The sequence below is a fragment of the Rosa chinensis genome, chromosome 5, assembly GCF_002994745.2.
Source record: "Rosa chinensis cultivar Old Blush chromosome 5, RchiOBHm-V2, whole genome shotgun sequence".
NCBI lineage: Eukaryota > Viridiplantae > Streptophyta > Magnoliopsida > Rosales > Rosaceae > Rosa > Rosa chinensis.
The window spans coordinates 11093694-11107695 of record NC_037092.1 but is presented as its reverse complement, the minus strand read 5'-3'; the positions used below and the strand labels follow the sequence as shown (position 1 = coordinate 11107695).

Genomic DNA, 14002 nt, shown 5'->3' with positions numbered 1-14002 from the left:
TTCTTTATAAATGAAAAATCCTGAATTGGAGGTATAATATAAAGAACTTACGAGTCAAGGAATAACAAATTTGGTTCTAACTTATGGCACAATACCCTTCCCCCCACCACATTTTTTTTTCCTTTCTTTCTATTCTTTTGACTTTTTGTCTCCAATTCAGAGGCTACACAGTAAAAATTTCATTGGAGTCACTGAACAAAATAAAGGGTAACTCTTCCTTTTCTTTTCTTTTTTTCTTTCCTGTCCACCAGAAATAACAATTTCATTGAAATCATTGAAGAAAATGAAGGCAAATCATAGATTACAACAGTCATTGGCACAAAGAAAAAGCAATGTGTACAAAGGAGGCTTGTGCTGTGATTTTTGTCAATCAAATGAGGGACTCAATATATATAAACAAATAGAGGAGAGAATGGAGACACAATTCTATGGTGCCATTCCAAACCAACAGCTCAACCAAAATTACAGATCTTATTAAGAAAAATGGGGAAGAATAATTAATATATTTACCTATTGCTCAAGAGGCATCCACTCTAGTTCTAAATCTAGTTCTCCACATTCCACATTCTGGAGCTTGAGGGACACCGCCTGTTTTACCTTCCCATCGACAATGTTGACAGTGCTATCGCCCAGGAGGGCGTTGTCGTTTGACTTCAGCCATTTTCCAATTTGCATATCCCCGAACATTCCTGCATCCCCAAACGCCATTGCAGATGTTATCAAGGGCTGAAGATCAATCTCTGCTTCTCCCATTATGTCATCGGCTGAGAACATGTCGTGATCAAACACTCGCTGTAACGTGAGAAATAATATTAGACACTTCCTTCCCAAGTAACAAAAGATGAGCTTCTGTTTAGATCGTTGGGCAAATGCTAATCCACTAACAATGTTCCCATAATTTACAAGTGAAAAGGGAAAGAAAAAAAAACTGTCCACACATATGTTAAGTAAGGCATTCACTGGGCATATAAACTTCTATGCATCTTTCGAACAAATTGGATAAACGGTCAGGTGCCCTTTACAGTAGGTATATTTTTTGTAATCTTCAGCACAAACTTGTATGAACACTAATCTCCACATTCATGCTAACATAGGACTAAAGGCGGTTGGATATGAAGTGCTTCCACTGATTATGGAAGAATAAGAACATGAATGACTAATCCAGTTGTAGAAACATCTGGAAACTAGGACTGATGTGCCTAAAAAGCCATGTAGACCATTCTGTGGGTACAACATAAAAGAAAATGTAGAGAACAAGATGCCAACTCAGTAATACATGAAAGTGTTTCCATATCTTTCGGATATTTCTATCACAGAAAAATGAGCCATTTATAAAGGCTTAGATATCCTTACCAACTGTAAAGGTCCATATCGCTGAGGAACAGACAACATGAGCTCCTCATTCCAGACTGGATTCAAGTTACTCTTTACTACAGTTGTCTGAAGAGTCTACATCATCACCAACATTGTCATCATCAAAAAAAGAAATGTCAGTCTGATGTGAATCGCAGTTTAAATCATTTGATTTATATATCAATCCAGTCTATAAAGAATTTTAAAACAACCACTGATTTATTGAAGTGGTGCCACTTTAAAAGAGTAACAAGATGTAACATCTAGAGACAGGAAGATAGTAGGAACATATACTTCTTCATGCATGGAAAAGACAGCCGATTCTGAAGCTTCAGTATGAAGGAAAAGCAAATGTGAAAGATGGCTAACCTGACGCCCAAGAGTAAGGATGACATAAGGGTCACTTGTCATCATATCTCTGATAGCTAAATTTGTCCCTTTAAGCACCTTTACCTTCAATAATCCAATGAACTCTACCATACCATCCTGTAACAAATTTCAGATAAAATGAACCAAGGTTATGATACTACTCCAAGGTCCAAATGCAACTGGTATGCATATGAAGTAATTGACTTATTACTACCAACATAAACATGGAACAGCTGCCACATATATTGTGGAACAGAAGTCTATCTCACTCTCCTCACTCATGCGTATTTTCACCATAACTCTGTGCATAATTTGAAGGCAGAACACAAGGAGAGACAGAATTTACCGCTGGCTTTGAAGAATTTGACCGAAAACTATCCATAATCTTTCTAGAAAAACTTGTTTGGACAGAGATCTTTGGAGTTTCTTGACTTTTATTTGCTGAGTTAATCCGCAAGCTAGGTTTCAGAAATTCTTGAAGCTCATACTTTGAACTACAAGAAATATCATGCAACTGCTTTAATAATCTGACTAATGAGCCAAACATTGAATAAGCTCAAGGTAGATTCTATATCATAACTAACCGGATGAACTTTGAACGTTCCTCGTGACCAGCATCTGGTCCAGGCTTTGAATATCCTTCTGGAAGAAAAGCCTCATAGATCGAGTTAGCAGATGAATTCCCTCCAACTTCCATCATAGCATCAATTTCATCATCGGACCATTCATCCAGTGTCACGGACAAAACCTGATATTTCAAATTTTATTGAGACAAATAAATAATACATATGAAAATTCATCGGGCCAAGCATATGAACCTGCCACGTGCTGCCAAAGTTGGGCCCAGCACATGGTCGGACTGAATAGTCTCTCCTAAATCCTAATAGGATGCTAAGATTAGAGATATTCATTATAAATGAAAATAAATAAACTTCCACAGTTTCCCTAAGATTGGAATATATTATTGCCACTCAAACAACCCAAAGAGGAAACTTGATGTTGAAAAATTTAATCAACTTCTTTGAAGCAGATGGAATCAATCAACTGTTCTTGTTCATGAAGTTACATTTTCCATTTTATAAGGAGTACTATAACTAGAGCTCAAAACTTTGTCATACCCAAAAAGTCAAGACTATGCAAATGTGTAATTTCTGTGTTTTGCCGATAAAATCTTGCATATATTTTAAATGATATCCATGGTTCTGAATTTTTCTTTACATTTAGTTTTATAAAATCCTGCAATGAAAACTCCAAATAAAATGAGAAGTTAACTAGTAAATAAGTGGTTTCTTACAGGATCTATATAAGAAAGAAGCAAAGGGGATGTTTGCTGAGAACAAACCAACTATCTTTGTTAGGGCCAAGTGAATTCTATTTCCAACAAATATGTCATATGTCATATTTCTTTCTGAAATATTTGCTGATAGAACATGAACTGAAGGTACAAGTTACAATATACATGTGGCTTTCTGTATCCCATCTATTAAATTGATGGCATCCACAAATTAGGAGCACTGACCTTTGATATGTGTGTACCAAGACTCCTGTGCACGCCACAACATTTTAAGCATATAAAAACTCCGATATTTGCTGATCTGCAAATGCATTACAAATAGATTCTTTATATCAGAGTAGTTTGTCTAATATCAAATTTCTGGAAAAATGTATGGGAAGCCAGTCAATAGCTTTGCAAAACTACTCATCTTTAAACTCTTAATCTTAAATATAAATAAAACAAGCATGTCTCAAACAGTACTACATAGGGAATTACAAGCACTGACACAAAGTATATATAAAGATATCAAGAGGAAACAACTTACGCCCATTTAGGATCTGCAGCACCACAATCAGCACAAGCGCGATTATCTTTTTGCAGCAATAAATCCTTTAACTTTCTTTTACCTGTACAGCAACAAGTATATCATTCACTTGTAGATTAAAGTACCAACTTAAAAAGGTGTAGCTTTTATGAAGATTGCAAATGCATATATTAATGTCCAAGAAGCCAGAATAAGAACAGTATAATCAGCAAATCGTCCACACACAAAGATACACTAGAAAGTACTGACAATGTCTGTTTTTTTGTTTTTGTTTTTGTTTTTTGTTTTCCCTCCTTTTCTTTTACCAGAATACTACAAGCATACCTGAGGGAGAAAATTTTCAGTTTATGTAACCATACTATCGCTTCAAGTACTACAAGCATACCTGAGGCAGGCCTCCCAAGTTCCATTGGACGGTGATTCATGGTTCTACTCATAAGCTACAATCATCCAATGAAGGAATTCTTTCCAGTCTGGACAAAATGACCTGCAAAAGGACATGTCAAACACCCATCTGAGCAAAAATGATGCTAAACGAGAAAAAGCTAGCCACCCGGATAAAAAGATTCAAACTTTACATTCGATTACATAAAGGCTATCAACCCAAAAAAATCAAAGATAAATCCCAGTTTCAGTATATATTTCCTATCAAGCTAATTTTGTAAGCTCATATTAAGCAAACTGCCACACATATGTGGTTACAAGTTCAGTTTGAAAACAAAGAATTTCCCAAAACATGAAATAACCATTAACGGGTGTTTGATTATCGGAACATCCACATCAAATTCCAACTAAATCCATAGGTAGTTAGGCACAAAATACATTAACTTTTAAGGTAAACCAAAAATGCTGAAGACTTCACAAACACATAGAATCCAAGAATCTTACTTTTTGCCAAATATTGGCTACCCAGATTAAAAGAGACAAAAAGGGGATCATATAATCATAGGCATGCAGGTTGCAAAATTGTTGGGTTCCAAAATTTGAAAGCTTCAATTGAACATAGCAAACCAAAACCAAATTGAATGATTTCAAAACAAATGATTGTATTTCAATGAAGGGCTCATTCAAAACCAATGGAAAACACCATTAAAGGACAGAACTTGGCTAAATCAGAGGTTCTACAATTAAGGCGCGCAGGAGCAAAGAGAAAAAAAAAAAAAACAAAAACATAGACAGAGACAATACCAGAAAAAACTAACCTCACAATGAAACTAATAATGGATTGAGTAAAAGGATCTAAGAAACAGATAACATTTTACCAGTGAATTGAGGAAATGATTAATGCCCTTTATGGAATGAATGATCTTTTCTTCAGAGAAACTTAATAGAGAGAGAGAGGGAGGTGGGAGATGAATGTTGAAAGTTGATGATACAAAATTACAACTCTGTTTTTGGTTTTTTATTTTGGTTTTGTTTTTATTTTATTTTCCATAAAAGTGATTGATTGGAATTAATAAATGATGACGTGGGAGGACATCCACGTCGCGCAGAATTAATCTCACGGTCCAAAATAACGACCGCTCTCTTCTTCCCTGGAAAGAAAACACTGTTGCTATCAAACTGCCAACCTCCATACATTGAGAAATGTAATCTTTTTATCTTTCATCATTTGGGAAATAAAAAGGAAAACTTTTCAAAATTCTTCAAGGAATTTTCCTAAAAAAGTTTCAAGCAATTAGAAGCCAAGTCCTCCAAATTCTGTAAGGATTTGGGTTTTATTTTTTAGTTTATGTATTTTACTTGGTCATTCCAAAATTTATTCATATCTTGAGGTTTATATCGTTGACCTTCTAGGAAGTGTATAAATGATTGCATGATTGACATTCTAACTTAAATTCATTTTTAGTTCTGCCACTGTTCAAATGATCCACATGGATATATTTCTTCCTTCCTTTTTCTTTGTTTCTCCAGAGGAAATGTCAATGTTTCATTGATGAAATATAGTGTGAAAAAGGGCGTGGTTGCCGATGTTGACAAAATCTACTACTTAATATATCTGGATAGCAATGACAGTTGACACTCTAAATTCACATGGCTGTTATCAATATTGAAAAGGATTTTTCCCACCTATTAGTTGGAGCCCTTTTGACCTTTTCCATCATTGTATAGAAGAAATTATTGTATACATGATTTTTCTTTTTTCCACACTGGCCAAACCTTAAAAAATACAAATAGATTACTAGTATTGGATGAATACAAGGCTTGCATTAGGCTTTTAATTTCAAGGATGCAATCACATGATGGCACCCTTGCACTGAGTGTGGCAAACAAATTTATCAAAGATAAGGAATCGAAAAGAAAAAGAAAAAAAAGATAAGGAATCAAATAATGCGTTACACATCATTAGAGAGTTAAGGACAGGACTGTGAATAATAAATTCATTGCCAACCCAAATGAGAGGAGCATGGTATTGTGTAACCACTATTTTATTATTGTAATTTGTAACATAACAATTAATTATTTGAAGACTTACCGAGTTTTTTTTTTTTTTTAAGGGAAAGATGACAAACTATATTAGATGAAACTGAGAAGTATATGGAGCAATGCAAAAGCATCGAAAGAAAAAACAATAAAGTATAACAAGATGCACAAACGCATCTATAAAGGAGGAAAACAATAAATAGCAAAATGCACAGACGCATCTAAAATAAAAGGTAACCATGTGACTTGATGTCGGACGACATCGCTGCACTGCATATGTCACGAGAGCAGTATAAATATAATAGTAACTGTAACCGTAGCCATAACCGGTGATATGATCACCTAGGAGAGATGATTCGCTCACCGAGAGTTCGAAAGTAACCGAGGGTGTCAGAAACTCGAAAATTAGCAAACGAACTCCCAAGAACCAGAATAAATACCAGATCAATATGAGCAGCTGTTTCGGATCCATGATCCGGATTTGAATACGACCCGGGTCCCAAATTTGGATCCAAATCTGGCCCGAATCCAAACTCAAATATGACGGGTCAAACTTGACAAAGCCCAGGCCCAACTTAATCTGATATGGGCACCCCAACACTTGGGCACCCTGGCCTCATCCCGACGTCCGGCCAACCTTCCAGATCCGCCATGCCACCCCATAGAATAGCACCGCTGCATCTCCGACAAGGCTAGGCTGACATTGGGATGGGAATCCCATAGCAATCTGTTGACCCAAGCGCTCCAACCCACTGGCTCCAAACCCGACCGCAGCAACTAGATCCGCCGCTGGAGAGGATCCACCCATAGGGTCACCATCCATCGCTGAAATAACCCATCAACACCCATGAATCACCGCCCTCAGAGCAGACCCGAACTCAGGACCTCTTCCCGTGAAAGGACCGGGATCCCATGTCTGATTTGGATCCACCAAACCACGACGCCGGCGTCCCCCACCATTATTGAAATAGAGAGTAGCAGCAACACGGTCAAAACTCGTCGGGGGTGAATCCCAACGCCAAGACGCTGAGATTAGGGTGCAGCAACTGGATGGTTGAAGAAGAGAGGTTCGCGAAGCCAAACCCTAGGGTTAGCCGTCACAGAGGTGAGAGAGCGAGAGCTCTCATATTTTCAACTAGTAAGAGTTAAGGACACGAAGTTAATCTGTCGCATACAATTTGATTTGTCGATAGAAAGTGTCATTACATAGTTCGGTAGTTGGGTCGGATATGTTACAATTGTCCCCTCTAGCTTCTGTATGGGATAACGTCATTATGAGATTAAGGTTCTTTTCCAGTTTGGGGATTTTCTCTTCTCTTAGTTATCAAAAATATACAAGAGAAAATGCTTGCAAATTACATAATCTCATAATCTATATAAATAAAGTCAAATTATAGTATTAATAAATACTTTAAAATCTAATATTTGCTCATTAGTTTCAACTGAATTAACCAATATATAAATTTATGGGACTTTGGCTTTGCTAGGGTTTCTTCCTCTAGCTGTCCAATTGATCAAGTCTGGTAAGAAGATGATGGCAGTGGCTCCTTCAGCACTGTCAGAAGAGGCCATGGTGAGCCTGCTTGGTGGAGAGGATGCTATCCACGATTCTTTTTTCTATCTCTGCGATCGACTTCTGTCAAAGAAGGCGGTGGTGCTTTCATTGTTCTCGGCGGCAATCTCCAATGTTTGAGGATTGAAGGAGAGGGTTCTAATTCAACAAGAGGAGGAGGACATCTTTGTCTTCCAATTTAAGGAGATGGAGGTGAAGAATCGGGTACTCTCGGGGGTTCCTTGGTTCTACAATAAGTCCATGTTGTTGCTGGCGGACTATGATGGGGTCTCTGCCCTAGAAGCGGTGCGGCTGCATCTCCTTAGGTGTGGATGGTTGTGAAAGGGTTGCGGATTGCGATGCGGAATGAGAAAGCCCTAACCCTAATTGGATGGGAGTTGGGGGACTTTGTTCGAGTTGACCAGGGAGCCGTGCTGAGAAAGGATCCCGTCCAGAGGATCCGTGTGATTCATGATGTTCGCCGGTGGATCTGGGCGCGACAGAGGTTTGAGTTCTCGCCGGGTGTTTCAGTGATGGTGGAATTGTAGTATGAGAAGTGCCATGGGCTCTGTGCGGCTTGTGGGTTTTTTGGCCATGGGGGTGGTCTTTGTGACAAGAGGATATATGGCGGTGGAGATGCTCACGCTGGTGGTGCCGGGCCGAGAGGCATCAAACCGTGGCAGTCTAGATTCGGCGTCTAGAGCGCGACCTTCTATGAAGGCAGTTGTGGGGCCGGCGGGTCTTTCTGCGATGTCGGCGGTGCTGTGTCTGGTGATGGAAGCGACTGGAGAGCAGGTGGTGGCGTTGGGTGGACCGGTGTTGGAGGTTGCAAAAGCTACAACTAGGTTGGCTACTCCGGAAAAACAAGCGGGAAACCCTAATTTTGAATTAGGGTTGACCGCAGGTTTGACTGGGGCTTTGAATGGGTATGGTGGGCCAGAGGATTTAGGTTTGACTAGGTTTGAGGGGTCTGCTGGGCCTTCTACTAGGCTTGCTGCTGGAAGAAGTCCAAATTTAGGCTTAGGTGTGAGAAAAAAGGCATTTAAACTTAGTTTGGCAATTATCCCTCCGGAATTCCAACTTGGTGAGTTGGTGGAGGTTCCAATTTCGATGGGAGTAGCTCCAAAGAAGAAGGGTCGTCTGTTTGGATGCTGGACACGTTTACTATCTCCTAAGAAAGCCGATGGTAATAATGCAGGTGTGGTTTTATGCTCCAACTCAAATGGGAATGAGCTGCTTATTGATTAATTGTTTCAATCTGGGGTTTAAGCCTGTACAAGGGTGATTTAGTTTCTATGAGCCTTCTATGACGTTTCTAGTTTCTTCCTTGTACCACATTGTGTGCCTGGTAAGGAAGGGCTAGTTGAATGATTTCTTTCTGTAGGAGGCGAAGCTCTATCATTCTTGGATAGACTTGCTTATTAATTGTGAGCTTCCCAATGATGTTAATTAGTTTGTTTAGCTTGGATAGGTTTTACCGGATTTTCTTGTCGGAATTCTTATGTAAGTTTTGTAAGCTGTAGCCAATTGGCTGTTGATTATTTGAATAACAATCAATTTCTATTAAATATATATATATATATATATATATATATATATATATATATACAGATCCTATCCAGAGCGAGGCATCGCTTTGAAATTTCAGAGCGAGGTTAGGGTTTAGGGTCACTTTTCGGTCGCATATCCACATCTCAACAGTTCAGTTTTTAGGTACTAATGTATAGATCATCTCTGCAAAATTTCAACGAAATTGATGGTCTTTAAGGTATCTAACTCGCTTAAACCAATGGACGAACTGAATCTGTCCAACCTGAACCGTACTAGCTTTAAGGCAGTTATCAATGCCTTAACGACCATCAATTTGGCTGAAATTTTGCAGAGATGATCTATACATTAGTACCTAGAAATTGAACGGTTGAGATGTGGATATGCGACCGAAAAGTGACCCTAAACCCTAACCTCGCTCTAAAATTTCAAAGCGATGCCTCACTCTGAATAGGATCTGTATATATATATATATATATATATATATATATATATATATATATATATATAAAGTTATGGATGTTCAAGGAAAACCTAATTTGTGTTTAGCCCAAACTCTAGGTTACTTGACCTAGTGATAATAGGATTTAATTAGAAAGATCTAGAATCCTAATCAATGTAGAATTACTTTCCTTGTATGATTGAGATTCTATGCATTGTAATCCTCTATATAAAGAGGCCCCTATTATCAATGAGTACACACAGCAAATTCCTCTCAAATTCAGTTTCTCTACAACACGTTATCAGCACGAAGCCCTAACCCTGAAATCCTAAATTCGTAGCCTTCAAATCCCAGAAACAACCGCCGCCCACCTTGAAGATCCCAACTCCAGGAGTCCAGAACCGGCCGGCAAACCACCGAACCGGCCACCGGAAAAAGCAAAGGTTTCCTTGCCCGGTTCAAAGCTTTTCTCACCACCTCCTGCAGCCATACTCGACCACCTGCAGCGTCTCCACCCCAGAAACCCGAAACCGGAAATTTCATCACCGGAACCGGCCAAAATTCCACCGAACCGGCCACCGGAATCCTCCTAACCTGAACCGGCAGAAGAGAAAAAAAAAAAAAAAAAAAAAAAAAAAAAAAGGGGACCTGTGCAGCCCACCTGCTGCAGGCCCAAACCCACAGGTTGAGCCCACGTGCAGCAGGCCCCAACCCAAGCTGCCAAGCCTTCTGCCACGTCAGCACTGAACCTGCCACGTCAGCACCCGGTCAACGACCGGTCACCGCCGGTCAACATTTTCCGGTGACTTTTCCGGCGACTTTTCCGGCCAACTTCCGGCCACTTTTTCCGATAGCTACAGTAACTTTCCGGCGACGCCTTTTCCGACCATCTTTTAAGGTAATTCTTTCTAAAAGTTCCCGTTTTTGAAGTTCTTTTTCAATTTCTTCTTCTTTTCTCGGGGACTTCCAAAATCCCTTCTTCTACCCCCCTTTCTCTACATAGGGGGGGACCAAAAGCCGAACTGTGGGGGTTCGCGCTCACTCCAAGCTTGGAGCTTGTAGAGTCCTCCAAACTTAGAGTTTGTTGAGAAGAAAACAATCGACCACATACATCGTTATTTCGATCTAATCCAAAACCCCTCTTGGAATCGGATTTTCTTGGAAGCGACTACGCTCAGAAAATTCCTAATTTCTTGGAAGCGACTACGCTCAGAAATTTAATAGTTTTTCGTGGTAGCCTTTTTCGCTCCGAAACTAACCCTAATCTTGTGTTGTTTTTCAGGATGAGTTACCTGAACAAGTTAAGCTTTGTCCCACTTGAGACAACTGGTGCAGGATACCATAGGTGGGTCCGAGATGTGCGTCAACATCTTAAGGCTGATGGAATTCTGGAAACCATCCAAGAGCCTGGTCAGAACGTGCTCTCAATCGAGCAAGCTACTGCTTTTGAAGCAAAACAAGCTAAGGCCATAATTCTCATGACAAGGCACATGAATGACGCGCTCCAAAATGAATACCTCAATGAGGAAGACCCAAGAAAGCTATGGGTAGAACTAGAGCAGCGATTTGGCAACGTTCGTGACTCCCTGCTTCCTGATTTAGAAGTGCGATGGCATAGCCTCCGCTTTTGTGATTTCAAGTCTGTGCTTGATTATAACTCGGAAGCTCTTTGTATCAAGTCTCTGATGGAGTATTGTGGCCAAACCATAACTGATACGATGTTGATCGAGAAGACTCTCTCTACCTTCCCCGTCTCTGCACTGATGATTTCAAAGAATTATCGGATTGATGTAAATGCAGGACGTATCACAAGGTTTCATGAGCTCATTGGCGCCATGAACGTAGCTGAAAAGCACTATAATATCCTTGTGAAGAACTATAATGCTAGACCCGTGGGAACTAAGCCTATTCCAGAGTCTAACTATAGTCGCGCCCCCAATGGAGGACGCAAGGAGCGAAACCCTAAGGATAGGGACAATTCTGGACGTTCAGGTCCATATATTCGCCCTAAAGAGGAAGGAAATCGCCAAGAGAGGCGTGCACGGAACCGTAGAGGTCAACGTGTGAAGAGAGAGAGAGGCGGAGCCTCCGACCATGGTAGTAACGCCACCAAGAGGATAGGTCGTTCAAATTGCGCCCCAATGGCGCCTCGATCAAGGGAGCCTGACCATGATGATGTTTGTTTTCGATGTGGATCAACTGAACATTGGGCCAAAACATGTACCGCACCCCAGAATGTTGCAAACGCATACAAGACGTATCGTGAAGCAAGGGAAGCAAATTACATGGCACAAGAAGATCAAGATGGTGATCTAGATCTAAGGGTGGAAGACTACCAGGATCAAGACCCAGAAACTGGCGATTTTGATTAAGTCTTTTTATTTTCCAAGAGATGTAGGCGATTGCCATATTCCTTTTTATTGGATTAGATTTTCTTTGATCATAGAAATAATGATGTATTTCGTTGGCTTATGAATAAAATTTCGAGTTCTTTTCATTATGACTCAATTTTGATTCTGAGCATATGACCTTGTGACTACGATGGCTAGACCATCGGTATTAATTTAAGGACATGGAATAGCCCAAGTTCCACTTGCCAAATGGCACCTTGATTATAGTTGTCACAGAACCCTATGAATAGCCAACGAATTCCATGCGAAAATGCATGTAGAGAACGGAAATGAGTTCCTTTGCATTACCTCTAATGATTGCGAACAAAGACGCATCTTAGAGAAGTTTATGTGTCTCTCTAGTGGACTTTATGTCACTATTCGAGCTATTAAATCCAACATAGTTATGAGAGAAGATCTCTTGGATTTAGACACATATTGGCTTTGTCACGACCGGATAGATCATCCTGGTCATGATATGATGATCCGTCTACAAAAAGACTTCACACGGACATCTTTTGCTAAGCCTGTTCCTTAGGGAAATTAGGATTGAGACCGTCCTATGCAAAGGATATGACATTACTCATTCTGTTCTTAAAAAGAATCCGTAGGGATTTTGTGGATTGATTCAACCAACTTGCGGACGTTTAAATATCTCATGATGTTGGTTGACACGCAAACACACTGGTCACATGTTGTGCCATTGTCCACTTGTAATGCTGCTTATGCTACACTCCTAGCACATATCATACAACAACGGGCTCACTCCCCGAATCATCCTATTTAGTCAATTGGATTTGACTATGCTAGAGAGTTTACATCGAAAGACTTTCGATGGATATTGCAATGGGCTTGATGTTGGACATCACATTCCCATGAACACACCCAAATGGTCTCACAGAAATGACTACGATGGTAGTCTGAACATTGGTAATGCGCACCAATCTTCTTACATCCGCTTGGGGTGATGCAATATCGCATGCAGCTATGCTAATTCGTCTACGACCTAATGCCACTCAATGTACCTCTGCGTTACAGCTAGTGACTGGGTACACGTCTTTTGTACTTACACACATTTGAGTGAGCCATTTTTGTGCCAATTGCGCCGCCACAGCGCTCTATGATGGGTCTTTACAGACGAATGGGCAACTACGTTGGATTTGAGACTTCCAACAATCGTCCGCCACTTAAATGCCCTTGCTAGGCGATCTCCTTACCGCTAGATTTGCGGATGTCACTTTGATGAGACAGTCTTCCCGTCGTTAGGGGGAGATAAGAACACAAATGTTCAACAGGAACGACAGGAATTGTCGTAGTCTGTCCCCACTATGTCTCATCTTGATCCCTATTAAAGTGACAAGATCACACAAATATGCTGCAAACATGCCTGCAAGGAAGGACGTCCCTACGAGAGGACGTAGCGCCACCCTACACGGAGGTAGGCAAGGCGCCAACGCCAAAGAGAGTGGCACTCTGGCGTTACAGGCGATGGCCCCAGCTAGGATGCGTGGGAGGCACGTGGGTTCGAAGGATACTTTGGCACATTCCAATCCTTTGATCATCAAGACTCAAAATCCGTCTCATGAGTATCTTCCGGGTTATGATTATCGTTGGGGGACGCCTCAACGTTAGAACCTATTCCTGAGAATATAGAGCTCTATGAAACTTACACTAGTTTACATGAGATGTGGGATAGAAACTCCATCATAATTGGTGATGTAGTTGCGTATTTTGTTGCGCATGAGTTTGTTGAGTCAGATGATATCGAACCACGCTCCGTTGATGAATGAATGCCAACGTAGAGAAATTTGGCCTAAATGGAAAGATGCGATCCAGGTTAAGATGGATTCTCTAACGAAGAGGAAGGTTTTCGAGCTAGAGATGCCAACACCTCCTAACATAAAACCTGTTGACTAATGGGTCTTCGTTAGAAAGCGTAGTGAGAAAAAGAGATGGTAATCTCACCTTATGACGCAAGGCTTCTCACAAAACGCCCTGGAATTGACTACGATGAGACATATTCTCTCGTAGTGGATGTCACTGCACTCCACTACCTTGTCAGTTTGGTAGTTTCCGAATAACTGAACATGCAGCTTACAAATGT

At 40.4% G+C, this 14002-nt stretch overlaps 1 protein-coding gene across 2 annotated transcripts; it reads right to left on the bottom strand.

Annotated features, from left to right (window-relative positions):
* Positions 1 to 274: 274 nt before the first annotated feature.
* LOC112167277 (ADP-ribosylation factor GTPase-activating protein AGD12) lies at positions 275 to 4940 on the bottom strand. Of its 2 annotated transcripts, none has more exons than XM_024304286.2 (9): positions 4805 to 4940; positions 3928 to 4029; positions 3543 to 3624; positions 3242 to 3317; positions 2307 to 2470; positions 2069 to 2216; positions 1723 to 1839; positions 1354 to 1449; positions 275 to 792 (listed from the first exon to the last, which is right to left on the bottom strand). In XM_024304286.2, the coding sequence occupies exons 2-9, from the start codon at positions 3977 to 3979 to the stop codon at positions 511 to 513; spliced, it is 1017 nt and encodes a 338-aa protein (XP_024160054.1). In that variant the 5' UTR covers positions 3980 to 4029; positions 4805 to 4940; the 3' UTR covers positions 275 to 510. The 2 variants fall into 2 exon arrangements, with proteins under 2 accessions (XP_024160054.1, XP_024160056.1); XM_024304288.2 differs by having other exon boundaries at positions 4745 to 4856.
* Positions 4941 to 14002: the final 9062 nt, after the last annotated feature.